The sequence below is a fragment of the Narcine bancroftii genome, chromosome 12 (genome assembly GCF_036971445.1).
Source record: "Narcine bancroftii isolate sNarBan1 chromosome 12, sNarBan1.hap1, whole genome shotgun sequence".
In the NCBI taxonomy this organism is placed as follows: Eukaryota; Metazoa; Chordata; class Chondrichthyes; order Torpediniformes; family Narcinidae; genus Narcine; species Narcine bancroftii.
The window spans coordinates 35,229,356-35,247,277 of NC_091480.1; the positions used below are offsets into that span (position 1 = coordinate 35,229,356).

At 42.6% G+C, this 17,922-nt stretch overlaps 1 protein-coding gene across 16 annotated transcripts in view; it reads left to right on the top strand.

Annotated features, from left to right (window-relative positions):
• pemt (phosphatidylethanolamine N-methyltransferase) overlaps positions 1-9,330 on the top strand; it is a 120,445-nt gene extending 111,115 nt beyond the window's left edge. For 5 of the 16 annotated variants that reach the window (XR_011347451.1, XR_011347454.1, XR_011347453.1 and 2 more), the window contains 3 exons: positions 3,958-4,010; positions 5,690-5,935; positions 8,287-8,369. Coding sequence is in view for 9 of the 16 variants with exons in the window: in XM_069906531.1 (XP_069762632.1) it covers positions 3,958-4,010; positions 8,287-8,339 (106 nt within the window). In the remaining 7 variants the exon portion in view is untranslated. Of the gene's footprint in view, positions 1-223; positions 3,820-3,957; positions 4,011-5,689; positions 5,936-8,286 lie in introns of those variants that run through there. The other 11 variants (XR_011347452.1, XR_011347457.1, XM_069906531.1 and 8 more) reach the window with 11 other exon arrangements.
• The last annotated feature ends 8,592 nt before the right edge of the window (positions 9,331-17,922 follow it).

Consider the following 17,922-nt stretch of genomic DNA (forward strand, 5'->3'; position numbering starts at 1 on the left):
TGGTTTAAGGTGAGGGGGAAGAGATTTAATAAAGACCTGAAGGACCAACTTTTTTTTACTCTTGTGAATATCAACAGCATGTTGTTTTCTTTTCTGGTAAAGGCATGAGATTTAGTGCTATTGAGCAGTAGTTTTAGTTGATATATGCTTTATTCTACCAGTGTGCGATTGTTACTCCATTGAATCTTGATTTGTGAAACCTATCTCTTTCTTGTAATATCAGACCATTCACAGAGGAAATATATCGACAAAAAGAAAAGTCCCTGAAGGATAACTGAACAACTGTGAGGTACACGAGATGCTGGAATCTGGAGTTAAATAAAAAAACACAATCTGCTGGAGGAATGCTGTGGGTTATGAAGCATCAGTAGGAGAAAAGGAATGGTTGATGTTTCAGGTTGGAACCCTTTGACAAAACTCAGTGGATATGAGATCAAGGTGGAAGGGGTTGGACGGGAGCCAGTATGGAATTGATGAACCAGGGAGGGGGTGAAGGATGATGGACAGATTGGGAGGCGGAGGCAGTTGATTAGTAGGTGCCAGACAAGAGGGAGAGATAGAGGTGAGGAAAAAGGGAGAGGGAGCCGATCAGGTAAAAGAAGATGAATCATACAGAATGGAGCAGTAGATGACTGGACTGAGATGTGGTGTGGAGACAAAGTCTACCAATACTGGAATTGTAGAGAAAGTGACAATGATGGTATAACAGAGCCTGTTAGGGGGAGAGATGGAGGACAGATGGAAGCAAAGGAGGTGGAGGGCACGTAAACTAGAAAAACAACACATTTTCCTCCTGGGCAGTCTATAGCCTAATGTGATGAGCATAGAATTTTTCAATTTTAGGAAATGAGGTAATAAGTACCCCCCCCCCCCCAATCGCCCCACCACCACTTTCAAGCCACTATCATTTTTCACTTTTCCCTGTCCATATTTTTACCCTTTCTCCCCCTCCTCCCTCTTCTGCTTACATTTTCTTCCAGCCACATTTCACTTGCAAGATTCCCTCACCTCCTTAGGTTCCATTTGGTACCATCTGTCCCCGCTCCCCCCCTTCAATATTGGTGGTCTTTGTCTCCACTCGCCTTCCCCACCAAGCCGAATCCGACTGCGCCTTGTGTGACTCGTCTTCCTTCACCTGACCCTCTTCATTCTTTTATTTCTTTCTCTCTCTTTTGCTATTTGTCTGACTGCTGCTCATCAACTGCCTTGACCTCCCTATCTGTCTGTCATCCTTCATCCCTCGCTAGTTCACCAATCCTTCCTGGCCCTTGTCGAAGTTCTCCTACCCTGTCATCACGTTGAGAATTCTTCCACTGATGCTGCTTGACCCATTGAGTTCCTCTGGCAGTTTAACAGCTGTGACATTGCATCCAGTCGACATTATCTTCTACAGCCATTGGACTCTTTGTGTTGATTCAATTTGGAATCTATGCAATAATAATACTTTTGAATGTATCCTGATAATAAATAGCCATTAATTATTTGAGATGTGGTTCTCCACAAGTTCCTCCTCTTTGGTGATCAACATTCCACTGTCAGTATTGAAAACTACTTTTCTTCTCAGAAGAGAATTAGAAGGGTGAGAAAATAATGATGGGCTTTTCATGAGACAATGAGAAAAATGGCACATTGTTCAGAATCACATGGTTGTCAAATGCAGATATAGAACAGATTACCAAGTGTTGGTCATACGAGGCATGACTGGGTTATTAAACGAAAATTATCAAATCACGTCATTTGTGTTTACTAAACCAGTACTTTCAAAGTAGGTCAGTTGGTGTTACGAATGTGTTAGATTTATCCAACCAATTCTTCCTGCTATGCCAATCAAGTCATTAATTTCTTTGAAATATGGTCCTCCTGTCTTCACACCTGATAGTGGAATACCTTTGTAAGTCTAAGGTTTTTTAAGTTTATTTGTCAGCCGTGAATTTGTGATCCCTTAATGAAATTGAATTTATCATTTTCATTAATCCATTGACCATTGTTCTGAGGGCTGCAGTGTGAATTCTGAGTGGATGCAGTAAAATATACCAAGGTTCCCTTTATTCTCTGTTATTTTGTTTGGTAGAAAAGGAGAAAATATCTAGCATTGTTAATATTTTATTTGCATTCTCTTGCATTCTTAATGCTAAATGTTGTGCATGCAAAAGAGTTTTGTCAGGAAAGATCCATTATAAGCAATATTTCCTTCATGGATGAGAAGTACAGGTACATGATCCTTTATCTGGACATCTAAAATCCAGAAAGCTCCAAAATCCGGCAAGTGGGGACCGGCGTCGGGGGAGACAGCCGAGGGACCATGGTTGAGGGAGACAGCCGAGGGACAGTCAGTCGGGGGAGATGTCCGGGCGGCTGAGCGACCACGGTTGTGGGTGACGGCAGGGCGACTTGAAGAAGATGGGGGTGGATACGGCAGAACAATTCGGATGGGCTTTCCAAAATCCGGAAAAATCTGAAATTCTGAACACTGTCCCCAAGGATTCTGGATAAAGGATTGTGTACCTGTATTGCATGATGGATATGGCTTCAGTGTGTTAGACATTTCAAAAGCATTTCGCGCTTTTACAGATTGGAAAACTCAAGTTCCATTCCTACCCTTCAGATAATCTCAGTTGGCTTGGGAACAGGAAGTTAGACCTGACTTCTGAGTAACTAAGAAAAGGAGAGGGAAGAAAAATGCCAAGGACTCCTATGGATACATCCTACAGTGATACGAGTAACAGCTCTGATTCCAATTCTGTCTCCTCCATAATGCTGAGGAGTTCAGTACTTTCCAGTATTTTTAAAGGCCCATCACTGCCAGCCATTGATTTTCTTGCCTCATTCTCAAAAAGACAAGAGTTAACGAGATCTTCTCATTGAAAGTACTGCATATAAAACAAGTTCATTAAATCATCTAGCGAATCCTTCAAAATACAGCACAACTCCGATTATCCGAAGTGGTCGGAACCAGACCTATTTCAGATAAACTTTTTTTTTCGAGAAAACTGGTCATTTTTTTTTAAAAAAACAGCCCAGTAGCAACAGAAAATCACTTGTAACATTGTTTAAACAACAATAAACAACAAGGGAAGGCTTTTTAAGCATTAAAATAATGTTTTATTCTCACCAAAAAATGCTGGCAGCAGCCCGAGAGCCCCGCTCCAGCTGCCAGCCCGAGGGCCCCATCTTGCCCGGGAGCCTGAGGACCCAGCTCCAGCCCACCAGTCCGAGGTCCCCGGTCAGTTTGGCTCTGAAAAAAATTCAGATAAATGAAGATTTTGATTTGTTTTGGATATCCTCATCCAAATTTCTTTTAAAATTTCAGATAATTGAGGATTTCGGAGAATCGGATTTTGGACAATCAGAGTTGTACTGTATATGAATAATTCAATTGAAAGTATAATTCATGCCAAAGTATTTTGTCTGTATGAGGTTTTATTGATACAAATCTTTAATAAACCTGTCATTGGGAAATAATTCACAATCTATAAATCCAAACCCTTAAATTAATTCCTCCACGCACCAGATAGCAATGCTAATAAATGCAGATTTTGCTCATTAGTTTATCAATTATCTGTGATGCAAACCCAAGATAAGCAAATCAAATAATTAGGATTAAAATATGTCACTTGGCTTTTCAAATATTGGCAACAAGTATGAAGAAACAAAAATTTTCATGATATGAAACAAAATAAATCTTATCCACATAATCTCTCTGAAATGTGGTGGAAAGTACTCGTTCTCAGAAATAAAGGGTTCTCTCTAGAATGTATGTTTTTTCTAATTGTAAGTTTGAAACAAGGTATAATAAAATGTTTTTATTTGTCTTATAAATGCCATTGTTTGTGATTTGTTACATCAAACTATGTATGACATTATTTTTAATATTGGAAGAATTGTACAATTAAACATTGGATTCCACTCTTGTGATTTTATTTTCTATGTTCCATCGCCTTTTACAAAATGAAATAGCAGTTCCCGTGACTGGATTTCAGAGCAAGGAGTTTTATTTGTTGACTCTCTGGGTAATTATGCATTTCATATCAGTTTCAAAATGTTATTTCAAGATTCCTTTATTGTCCTGTAATAATACAGAAAATGTAATATTACACCAAATGTTTTTATGCCTGCCATAAGGCAGACAAAGAGTTACCTTTAGTATTGCCCGGTGCCTCTTACAGTTAGTGAATGAGAAGAAAAACAGAGTCCCTTCAGAGAGACACTGAGTGTCAGTGGATTTGCCTCCAGCGTTCCCGTAGCCTTTGCAGCCACACAGACCCCTTATTTTATCTGTTGGCAACCCGAGCTCCAGATCCATATTTCTGATATGATCAGGAAGCTTGCACCGCCAAAGGTCCTTTATCCTCAGCACCCTTTCAAATCCCAGTTCCAGTACCTGGTTCCCATGAAGCAGCCTCCAGCAGCCCACAGCCTATTTGGGTCCTTTAGCCTTTGGTGGTCTGCTGCCATGGTCACTGCCCTGTAGGACTGACTCGTATACTTCTTCTCAGTGAGGGTTGTTCTCTCCATTTATAGTGCCATGCACCCCTCGTGGCTGCTGCTAAGCACGGGTGCCGCCATTTTGGCCACCGATCCCGCAGTTGCAGGATTTTAATTAAAAACACAGTCCTTTTACCAGCCATTTGAAGCCTGTATGGATCCGACTGTATTTAGACTGGGCAGTTGAACCCTTCAGAATAGCGCTGTGTCTCCGCTTCCCGCTCTCCTCGGTCAAGACCAACGGCAGCGCTGCCATAGCTGCTCAAACAGCAGCACCGCCATTTAGTTTATATATGGTTTAAGGGAAGTTTTAACGTATAATTTACTTAAAACATTTTAGTAGTAACTTTTTTAAGCCTCCAGTAGTTAAATAATGAAGTTACATCATGTGAATATAAGCATTTCACAGCATCTTGTATTCCTTGAAATTCATATATTTACTGTTGCAGCAGGCAAAGTCTAAGCTCAGAAGCTCCGATAGGATTTTCAGCCATTGCGATTCCTGATTTGAACTTCCCTTCTCATCCTTTCTTCTCTCCCCTCAAGCACACCCTACTGTAACTGCAAGAGGTACAAAAGTAGACCCTACATCTCCCTTCACACCTCCACCCAGTGCCACAAATAGACCTTCCAGGTGAGGCAGAGTTTCACATGCAGCTCGTCTACCGTTAGACACTGCATTCAGTCCCATTTTTTTAAAAAAAATTTAAACATACAGCACAGTAACAGGCCATCTTGGCCCACGAGCCCATGCTGCCCAGCCACACCAAAATAACCTACAACCCTCAGTACATTTTTGAATGTTGGGGGAGAAAACCCACACAGACACAGGGAGAATGTACAAACTCCTTACAGACAGCATGGGATTTGAACTCTGATCCCGATCCCTGGGACTGTAACAACATTGCACTAATCACTATGCCAACACTGGTGCCCTACATTTGGTAAGACCAAACTTAGATTGGGTGACCGCCGAGAACTTGCAATCTGTAGGTTTAGGCTGGACCTCTCAATTCCCAGTTAATTTCATTCCCCTCAATATTTTCGCACAGATCTATTCTTCTTTGGACTCATCCATTGTCAGAGTGAGGCTAAACTCAAAGAATGCCAGCCATCAATGGCGGCTTTCTGTGGGCTGCAGAAATCTCGATAACCTTCCCTTTTAAGTATTCACCTTCTGACCTGCTTTCACTGCAATCAGCAGGCCTTCTCCCCAAGGACGAGCTGCTGAACTACTTTAGTGAACTGATCTCCCAGGCAACAGCTGAGTCAGAGTGGCTGGAATGCAGAGCCCTGGCATGGCTAAGCCACCACCAAGATCAAGGACAGAAATGTGGCATGTGGGCTGGAATCTAAACTGGAGTGAAGCACAGGAGACTGAGTCCTCCCCTACCATCTAAACTACTGCAAATATCCAGTCATCCGAAAATAAAATTGACAACAGAGACAGGTGAGACAATTCTTAGTTGTTTACTGCACCAAAGACCTGGGTAACAGAGAACACACCATACATCGCAATCTAACCAGACGGTTTCACCATCCACAGACTGGATCGGAACTCAAATTCTGGCAAAGAGAGAGGATGAGTGTTCTTTGTAGTTAATACCAGGTGGTGTATGGACATTGGGGTTATGTCAATTTCCTGCTTCACTGCCTTAGAGCAAACTTCGTTTAATGCAGACCCTTCTATCTATCCTGAGAGTTCTCATCAGTGATTCTCACTGGAGTTCATATCCCCACACCCTCTCCTGCCAGTTACAAACAGGCACTTAGGGAGCTGCATGACATGGTCAGTAAATGCAGTACAAATCATAGTCGGTGACTAACCAGGCCTGTCACAAGAAAACCCTTCCCAATTATAACATGTTCTTCCAGGGGTTCCAGCACACTGGATCACTGTTACTCTAAGGTAAGGAAGGCCTATTGTTTGCTCTTGCGACCGCATTTTGGCAAATCAGATCACCTGGCTGTGTTCTTTCTGCCTGCATATGGAAAGTGCCTAACGAGAGCGATTCCAGAGATCAAGACAGCCAGAAGATGGATGCAGGAGGCTGAAGAACCACAAGACTGTCTGGAGTCAGTGGATTGAACAGTGTACAAGAACTCAACTGAGGATCTGAATAATTACACCAGGGCCATTACAGACTTTATCAAAACAGCTGTGGGCAGGTGAACCCCCACCAAATCATTCAGGGCTTTCCCCAACCAGAAACCCTGGATGAACAATGAAATCTGGAACTTGCTGAGAGCTGGAGCAGAGGTAGTTAAGTCTGGAGATCCAGAACACTACATAAGAAGCAGGTATAACCTACGAAAAGTCATCTCCCAGTGAAGTGGAGACTCCAGATGTGAATGGAAACAATGAAGGATACCCAACAGCAAGGTATAACCTGCTACAGGTACACAATCCTTTATCCAAAACCCTTGGGGGAGAATGTGTTCAAAATTTCAGATTTTCCCTGATTTCAGAATGCCAGATTTAAGCCCACCCTCTTCCAGTCGCACTGCCGCCCCCCTCGCCCGCCCGACTTGTGCTGCCGGTCTCTCACCCGCCTGACTCGCGCTGCTGTCTCTCTCTCCCCACTTGCCGGATTTTAAATGTCTGGATAAAGGATTGTGTACCTGAATAAAACCAAATCTGGTTTAGTAGGAAATGGCAAAGCTTCACTCACAGATGAGCTCAATGCCTTCTATGCCCAATTTGATCAGCAGAACAAGGAAGAACCGCTGTATGACCTTCATGTCCCCTCATGATCCTCCACTGTCAGTATCTGAAGGTAATGTATGGGCTGCATTCACAGGAGAGTGAATCCAAGGAAAGTGTAGCAGACTTCAACAGGGATCTTATCTGAAGGCTGCACCTGACAATTGGTCTCAGGCAGATGGATTGCAAAAGCTCAGGTCAGCAGGAAGCTGATGTGGGCATAGAGATCAAGTCATCTTGTGTCTCAGGGTGGTATGAATTCACTTCAACTCAGCGGTCTAGAGAGATGGTACTATTGACCAACGTTTTACACAGTCTAGGCAGCAGTGAATAGGAAATTTAAAACTAACTAGTTTTCTTTCAACAAAAGGATCTGGTCTGGATGCAATACCTGGCAGAGTACTAAAAACATGTGCTGACCAACTGGCCAAAACCTCACTCCAACAGGACATGAAACCCACCTGTTTCAAACAGGTCACCATCGTACTGGTGCCCAAGAAGAGTGTGGTAACATGCCTGTGACTACCAATCAGTGGCACTCACATCCACAGTGGTGACGTATTTTGAGAGGCTGATGTTGAAGCATATCCTGTCTGAGTGGCGACATCAATCCATTCCAATCTTACTGGCTCTACTCAAAACCCTGGAACACCTGGACAGTCAAGATGCATACATCAGGATGCTCTTTATTGGCTACACATTGGCATTTAACACCATCATGCCCTCAAAACTGATCAGCAAGCTCCAAGACCTGGGCCTCAATACCCCATTGGATCCTGGATTTCCTCACCTCTAGACCACAATCAGTGAGGATTGGCAAGAAAAAATGTCTATTAACACCAGAGCACCACAGGACTGTATACTAAACCCATTTTACAACTCTACTCATTTTACAACTATGACTGCATGGCTCAGTATGACATGAATGTTATTTTAAAATTTGCTGACAATACCACAGTAATGGGCTGTATAAAAAGGGACGATGAGTCAGCACACAAGAGAGAGATGTTGGCTGAATGGTGCACCAATAACAATCTCACCATGTCACCAATGACCCAATAACTAACATACGAATGTCTTTGTCTCTACTTCCTTAGGAGTTTGTAGAGAACTGGAATGCGAGTCACCGAGGCTGAGATCCCAAGTCTGAAAATGCTTCGGATTATGGTATTGAAAGTGGATCTCTTTTGATCCCAACCATTCTGACTGAATTTAAGATGAGTAAATTATTATAAATACATGCTATTAATCCACCATGAAAATAAAATTGTATATTAAAAAACAAATCAAGAGTCTTAGTGTTAGAATATAACATTTTCAGATGAAGATTGGTTCTCTCAGCTTGATGAATAATTCCTCATTTTGTGCAAGATGATGCTTATTACAATTTAAGGTGATGCACAGAACTCATGTCTAAAGGTAGATCATCCCATTTTTATGCAGATTTTGATCCTTTTTGTGAGAAAATTAACTTTTTCAAAGCCTCTCTGATTCATATAATCTGGGAATGCCCAAATTTAAGAGAGATTTTGGAAATAATTTTTTCAAAATCTATCAACAATTTTCAAGATTAACTTGGAACCCTGTCTGTTAATTCCTCTGTTTCATTTTTCTCACAACTCAGATCAACCTCTGACGGCATCTCAGGAAAAGAAATCGTAGCTTTTACTACATTGATAGTCAGACAAGCTATTTTATTGAAAAGGAAAGGAGATTCACCCCCTACTTATATGCAGTGGTTACATGATGTAATGTCCTATTTAAGTTTAAAGAAAACCAAATATTATATTAAAGATGACAAGTTTCAATTTATGAAATTATGGCACCCAATCTTAGAATTTTTTATAATTGGAAGAATCAATAATTATTATACGTTCCAGTAATGCTTCATCTGTTCTCCGGGGATCACCAGTAATCACATCATTGTTGATTTTTTTTTCTCTTTATTAAAAAAGGTAATCTTGATTAAAGAGAGGGGATTCGTTTAGTCCATTCATTTTTAGGGTTTTCTTTATTTTTTATCTTTATTATTTTAATATAACAGTCTAATAAACAGGTCTGATGTGGTTGCATAAATTGTTTATTACTAGATTGAATTATAAGTAATGTAGTTATGCATATTTTCTTATTTACCCTTTTTTCTGTTCTGTATGTATTTACTTGGTATACAATTGATTCATTAAGTAATCGTCATTTATTATGTTTGTATATTAAACTCAATAAAAATATTTTAAAAAGAAAGTGAATCTCGAGCTATTAACAGTAATGTGGCCTAGATGTCCTTGGCATCCAGGTATTCCATGGCCGAGGAGATGGAATCTGCCACAGATCTTTTTGGATGGCAGGCAAATTGAAGTGGATCGAGGATGGCCGGTAGGGTAGAGTTGATGTGGGCCATGACCAGCCTCTCAAAGCACTTAATGATGTCAAAGTCACTGGTTCATAGTCATTTAAATTCCTGGGAGTCTCTTTCTCAGAGGACCTTTCCTGGATCCAACATACGAATGTCATTGTAAAAAAAACCACCTCAGCGCCTCTACTTTCTCACGAGTCTGCGGAGATTTGGTGTAACTTCAAAAACTTCGGCAAACTTCAACAAATGTGTAGTGGAAAGTGTGCCTACCGGCTGCATCACAGTCTGTTGTGGGAGCACCAGTACTCTGAGTGGAAAGCCCTGCAAAAGGTAGTGGACGCAGTCCAGTACATCACAGACAAAACTTTCCCACCATCATGCAAGTCTATATAGATCGCTGCCGTCAAAGAGTAGCAGCAATTATCAAAGATCTCCGCCACCCAGGACAGACTCTGTTCTCGTTGACGACATCAGGAAAGAAGTATTGGTGCCACAAGACTCGCAGGAACAGCTGCTATCCCTCCACAATCAGATTCCTCAACAACAAACTCAGCAGAGACTCGTTTAAGGACACTTACTTTGCGCATTACTCATTACGGAATATTTTTATTTTAAACAGTTTATTTACATTCCTTTCTTTGTTTGCATTTCTCTCTTTTGTATATGTTTCTTTTTATCAAGAGCAGTTTCAGATAGATAAGTAGAAATTCTGCCTGGCCTGCAGGGAAAATAAACTAGGGGTTGTATGGGATGCCGTGTAGGTACTCTGGCAATAAATTTGAACTTGAAAGTTTGAACGAGCACATCATATTCCTCCTGATAAACCCTAGCCCCTATGGTGTGAACATTGAATTTTCCAAATTTAGGTAACCCACTACATCTCTCTCGTACCTGACTCCATTCCCACTTTTCCCTTCAACCTTCCCCCTCCCCTACCTATCTTTCTGTCTCTCCCACCTTCTTCTGTCATGTACTCTTGGCCCCTCCCCAGTCACTATCCCAATACATATATCCTCCCCATTTTATTCTTAATTAAGGGCCAGGACTGAAACATTGACCATTTCTCTCCATGGATGCTGCCTGGCCTGATGAGTTCCCCCAGTGGTTTTTTTTTCCGCACTAGATTCCAGCCTTTGAAGTTTATTGTGTCTCTAGGTACCTGCCTTGGTTTCATTCACCTTAATATCCTTACTTAACTGTACTACCTATCAATCTCTATAAAGTGTCAGCACGGCTTGTATGTTGCTGGCCAGGTTCTGAGGCAGGTACTGAGAGAGGGGTTTGGACATAACGACCTTTATTGGGATACCTGGGAGGGAGGAGTCACAGGGTCAGGGAGTGGGACAGCCATACAGCACATATATACATATACGTAGTGGAAGCACCATGTTAATCCCTCCTATTCAAACAAAGTCCAGTGGTTTTAGTGTTCATTGCAGTTCCAAGGTCCCTTACAGGCTCAGCCTGGTGGTCTCATCTGTCACTGGGACCGTTGAATGGTCTGCTGTGGTGCACCTGTCATTTCCCGGGCAGTGAGTTCCCCAACAGGCGGTGCCTCTGGTGGTTGAGGGGGTGTTGGTACCATGGTGCTATTCGGGTAGGTTGAAGTTTGGGGCACAAAATCAGGTGGGTTAGGGTTACCGGGGAAGGGGATTGGCTGGTCGGTTGGGGGTGGTTTCCTGCATATGCCAGATCCAGGTTGACTAACCTGATACTCCACGTAGGTGTATTGGGGGTTGGCGTGGGGGAGGTGGACCTTCTCAACCAGAGGGTCAGTTTTGTGGTGTTTGATGTGCCTTTGGAGCAGCACTGGCTGAGGGTTCATCAGCCAGGATGGTAGTGTAGTTCCAGATGCCGACTTCCTGGGGAAGGTAAAGAGGTTTTCATGCACCGTTGCATTCATGGCCATACAGAGAAGGGACCTGGTAGCATGGAGTGTGTCAGGGAGGGTGTCTTGCCACCAGGAGGTGGATAGTCTTGATTTAATGGCTCAGAGAACTTCCCTCCAAATGGTGGTGTTTTCTCTCTACCTGTCAGATTCCCTGGGGTTATAGCCCATTGCCCTGCTCATGGCTATGTCCTTGGCCAACAGGCATTGGCACAGCTCCTCACTCATAAATGAGGGCCCCCTGGTCACTATGGATATAGCAGGGATACCCGAACAGAATGAAGATGCCGCATAGTAATTTTATGACCTGGGCAGGGGATGGCGAAGGCAAAACAGGAGTATTCGTCCACAATGTTTATAAAGTATATATTCCTGTTGGTGGATGGGAGGGGTCCTTTAAAGTCCCCACTCAGCCACTTGAAGGGGAGGGTGACCTTGACAAGGTGGGTTTTGTCCAGCCAGTAGAACTGGGGTTTGTCCTCGGCTCCAACCGGGCAGTTGCATGTCCACTCCCTGATGTCTTTGACTGAGTAGGGGAGGTTGTGGGCTCGAACAGAGCCTGGTGACCCTGGGGTGGCAGAGGTTGTTGTGGAGGACTTGGAGATGATCCAGCTGTGCATTGGCACGTCCCCCTGGTCACGGTATCAGGAGGCTCATTGAGCTGCCTTGTAGTTGTTGATGGACAGTTCAATTCTCCACCTCAGGCTCCTGTAGTTCTTAATTTTACCCCACTGTTGTTAAACATTAAACCAACTGCACGTTGGTCAGTCAGCAGGGTGAACAGCTTTCCGGCCAGATAGTACCTCCAATGGCGCACAGCTTCCACTATGGCTTGGGTCTCCATATCAACAGCTGAATGCCGGAGCTCAGGGCCCTGGAGGGTTTTGGAAAAGAATGCCATGGACCTGCCCACCTAGTTGAGTGTGGTGGGCAAGGTGAAGTCAGAAACATCACTCTCCACCTGGAAGGGGATGGATTCATCTACAACATGCATTGCCACCTTGGTGAAGTCACCCTTGATGCATGTGAATGCCATTTGTGCTTCTGCTGACAAGAAACCTGGTCGATTTCACCAGGGGGTGGGCTTTGTCTGCTTAATTGAGGGCCTACTGGGCATAGTAGGAGAAGAGGCCCAAGCACCTTTTCAGGGCTTTGAGGATCTGGGGTAATGGGGTAACAGGGGGGCACGTGCGGTCTGGGTCTGGCCCAATGATGCCAATCTCCACCACACAGCTCAGGGTGGCCAGCCGTGAAGTGCTAAAGACCCATTTCCTTTGGTTACAGGTCAGGTTGAGGTTTTTGGCTGCCTGGAGAAATTTGTGGAGGTTGGCATCATGGTCCTGCTGATCATGACTGTAGATCATCCCATTGTCCAGATGATGTAGAGAATACTTAAGGTAGATTGTGTATTTTTTTAAAAAGTTGCCCAACCCCTGCTCTATCTCATCCCCATTCTTCTCTCTTACTTCCCCCCCCCCCCCTTCCCCCACGTGGCTTGTTTTTACTGCTACTTGATAAAGAGACCAGGCCTGAAATATTGCTTTCCCTTTACTTCCTAGAGATGCTATGTGATCTGCTGAGTTTCTCCAGCACGTTCATGTATTCCTCTCACACACCCCCCACCAGACTCTTTTTTTAATCTCAATTTCCTACCCTCTGATCAATTTCCTCTCGAAATCTGCGTTGTCTCTAGTTTTGCGTAATCTCATTCATGTCCAGTTGCCACCTAAGATATTGTTAATAAATATTTTCAAGAATTCCATGTGGTCTCCTAGATATCATTTACTTCCCTTAAAACTTCAACCTGATTTATTAAACATTCCTGTTACAAATCTGTGGTGGTTACATTTGTTCTCCTCATCTCGTCTGCACATTCTTTCCTCAGAAGAACATCCTGTCTACTCTTTTTCAGGTAATTAAATTCAGCAATTTTTAAAACTCTGTTGGAAAAGCTCTACATCCTCTGGAAGACGAATTAATTAGTGGCGCCTGAGAGTAAGGAAACACGTGAAGCAAAAGAGTAATTGAATTGGGGAAGTTGTATTCGCATGAGAATACCAAGCAATCAAGTATCTCCAGAGGAAGTTGGGGGCCAGGCTTCAGATTAGGCCTTGCTTTTTGTGGTGATTGTAGGTCAAAGAATATGCTCCATGTTATGTTTCGAATTTCCTCCATCATCCTTTCTCAAATATACTTTCCAAAACAAGTGTATAAATAAAATTTCATGGCCTTTATAAATGAAGGGAGATGAATAAAATTCTAAACAGATGATCCATTCTGGATAACAACATAAAAATTGATAGAGAACTGTATGTAAAAAAAAAAGCATTCCTATTTGTGAACAATTTTATCTGGTTTGCTGATTGAAGTGAAAAAGAACATTACAGCTCAGTGCAGCCACTTCCACTCCACAATGTTCTGCCAACCTGTATAAATTTTTACATTTGGACCCATGGCACGGTAACAGGCCATTTCGGCCCGCAAGTTCATGCCATCCAATTTACATCCAATTGGCCTACATCCCTACTCAACGATCTAAAAACTACTTAACAATCTAAACCTTCCCTCCTCACACCCATAACCCTCTATTTTTCTTGAGTCATGCGCCTGTCCTGGAAATGAATTCCAGGCACTCACTACTCTCTGTGTAATAAACTTAGCCCTGTCATTCCCTCTCCCCCTCCCCACCTAAACTTTCCTCCCATCCCTTTGTACAGAAACAGATTTCTTCTGGGGATATAAATGTTGCCATAAATTGGAACATCAAATAATTAGCCACTAATGCTTGAAAGCTGAAGAATTCATCTACTCAATTCACCAGGTCATCAGACACTCCACATTTAAATCGCCTTCACAGTCTTGCTCGTGTTTTCTTCCCTTTCAAAGCCTTGAAAAGGTCGGTGTCTATTTTGGGGATCTGCTGCAATGACAATTGCTTCAGATTTTGAGCTGCAGAGATTCACCTTCATGAATTTCTTGCTCAGAGAACACGCCTAGCACGAGCAGTAATTTCCACAGTGTGAAAGCTGCTTTTGATTCCAATTGAAAATACCTCTTTCTGATGTTGCAGTTTAAATAAGTTGCTAAAATGCCAATACAGGTACTCAATCCTTTATCCGGAATCCTTGGGGTACAGTATGTTCCGAATTTCGGATTTTTCCGGATTTCAGAAAACCAGATTTAAGCCCACCCGAATTGTGCTGCCGTATCCACCTCACCCCCTTCCAGTCGCGCTGCCGTCTCCTCCCCCCTAGCCTGCCTGACTTGTGCTGCCGCTCTCCCCCCTCGCCTGCCTGACTAGCACTGCCGGTCCCCCCCCCCCCACCCCCTCGCCTGCCCTACTCGCACTGCCGTTTCTCTCCCCACTTATTGGTTTTTGGAGCTTTCCAGATTTTAGGTGTCCGGATAAAGGATTGTGTAACTATTATATTTACTTGCTTGTTGCTTTGAACAAAGTTATTAACACCATAAAACAGTGTAGCTGAAATGTAGATCTTTAGAGTTGATCAAATCTTTCACTCTTTCATTTTGTCAACCCAAAAAAAATCATCCAGAAATTGAATGCACTCTATCCCTTCATTAATTCCACTGATGTTCATGTAATGTAGTTGCAATCACTTTTAATTTTACTGAGTGTAATATCAATCTGCAAACAATTGAATCATATTTCCTCGGGAACCTATTTTTTTTACTTGCATTGAAAGTGTTAACTGGGTAAAGAGACCATGGGATCAAGACAAGTAATCTGACCTCGAGGAATGAAGTTTTCTAGGCAACTTTCCAATAGGAACAGATAGCAAAAGTACACATTGGCCCATCAGTGATTTTACAGGTTCAGCATCACGCATTTTTATAAAAACACTTTCTCTGTCTGCGCAATGAACAGACATCATCTTGGATCGAATTAGTCACAGATCAGAGAAGTGCTTTATATTGACGTTTTCTTGGTACAAAACCAATTTTTTTTTTAAAGTGAGGCTGTGGGAGAAGGAGAGCGTCACCCTTGTACAGGGAGAGTGATCAGTGGGTATTGGAAGTGGTAGCAATTTGCTAGATGAGTGTATAAAATAAGCTCAATCTGCACAAAACCTAGGTGATGCGAAGGCTCAGAAAGTAGGAACACTTTCCATTCTATTGCAGAAATATTTCTCATGATAAGCACAAATTCTACAATAGTTCAAACAAATCTTTATCAAAATGTACTGTGATTTAGAGGCATGTCATGACAACTTTACAATTAACAAGTTTCTGAATTTAGCTAAAATTTGATGTGAAGCTATAAATGGCACCCAAGGGTATCTGAATTGGTGCATTAATGCCAAATCTAATCATATCCAGAATAATAACTTAAAACGTAGCAATTCAAATAAATATAATTTTACCTGAATTCCATCTCTGAAGATTGTTGATCTAGAAAATAAATAGAAAGTTTGCATCTTAATCAAACAATCAAATGAAGAACAAAGGGTGACACGGTTAGAGTAGCGGTCAGTGCAATGCCTTTATGGCGCCAGCGATCGGAACCGGGGTTCGAATCCCGCACCGTCTCTAAGGAGTGTGTACGTTATCTCCGTGTGTGCATGGTTTTCCCCGGGGGCTCCAGTTTCCTCCCACCATTCAAAAAATGTACCGGGTGTGTAGATTAAATTGGGTGGCACAGACTTGGGGGCTGAAATGGCCTGTTACTGTGCTCTGTCTAAATTAAAATTTATTTAAAAAAATTTCCAATACCACTTATTTCCTGTTACCGTGCTCTGTCTAAATTAAAATTTATTAAAAAAAATTTCCAATACCACTTATTTCCTGTTACCGTGTTCTGTCTAAATTAAAATTTATTAAAAAAAAATTCCAATACCACTTATTTCTTTCAAGTTTTATTGAACATGGCTGAATTCGGCTGATTTTGCACCACTTGATTTTATTAGAGGAAATTTAGAGATAAATCAATGGTACTTGTGTTACTCGAGCTGCTAATCTGTCAAAGAACTGGTCCATAGTCATGAAAATGTCTTTAATCCAGTAAAATAAAACTTTATGGATTTGGGACTGTACCATAATTGAAAATCCATTGCACAACAAGGTTAGGGAGGCCTTGTCCTGTGTAAATCATGTACATATGCATCAAAATTGAATTGCATCCAAGTTTTGTGCTCTAAAGGATTCTTGCAGATTTTTTCCCCTCCTCCCCCTCCCCTCAAAGGATCAAGAAGTGTGCAATAGTATTCGTACGTGATGTTCCCAGAGGGAAGCACATGGATGGGATCTATATGGCTCTTGACAGAGTCCACCACCTTGCTTTATTGCAACCAGGAAAAGGTGTCAGCCTTAAACTCACTCTGTCAAAGGCACACAGACAGCCACAATTCACTCTGTGGCTGCCGGGAGGAAGAGAGAGGCTGAAGAGGAGGGATTGAGAGAGATCCCACATTATCTGAAAGGGACGTTAGAGACGTGGTGAATGAAATACATGTCAGGAGGAAAATCTTGTGCAGTAGAGATTCAGGAGACTTGCCAGGCCCACCCTTGGAAGAGCCAAGCAGGAGAAGGCTCAGGTTATCTTCACAGGAATGAGAATCCTCACACAATGGAGCAGCATTTGAAGCAATTCTTGATTTGGAGCAATGTATTGATGGGAGGAACGGACGCTTAAAAAGTCTGCTCTCTCTCTCTCTCATACACACACACACCCCCCCCCCCCCCCACTAATACTTCTGCCACCGTACACAATATCAAGTTTCCAGTGATGGAAAGGGGCTGCTATATATTTCCTCTCCATTTAGGCTCAGACACTGGGAGTAGGAGGGGTACTTGCTTGAGTGAGATCATTCTCGTCATGAGCAGAAGGGCGACCGTCTCTCTGTAGACCACACAGAGGTGGGACCGTGTCTGTGAGGTATATTTATTAGCAATGTATTATTTTGATCATTGTACCTTCTGGTTGATCGTCAGTAGACACCTTTAGCACCAATTATAAGGTGCTGCATCACCCTACAAGGTTCTAGTGCAGCTTGTATGTATATTCTCAGCCAATGGAGATGGTGGGTGTGGGAATGCTGCTAACAGGCACATCCCAGGCTGCAGGAGTACAGGCTGAAGGACCCACTAAGGCTTGGTGCAGTCAAGGCGAAGGTGCTGTGGGGAAAGACCATAGTCTAGATTCTGCCCATTACTGGGCACTGAGGGGCTGAGATCAAGAGGAAGACTGAACCAAGTGAGGGGGGAGTAACGACAAGGTGCAAGAGTGATGGTAGTAGTGTAACAAGGCACAGTGATGGGGATGTATGGATATAAGAACAAAGAAATAGGAGCAGGAGTAGATCATCTGCCCGTTATGGTTGGTCTGATGATTGGCTCATCTCCACCTACCTGCCTTTCCCCCATATCCCTTAATTCCACTACTATATAGAAATCTATCCAACTTTATGTGATATACATATATATATATATATATATATATATGAAAGTAAGAGTTGGAATAGACTGTATGGTTTC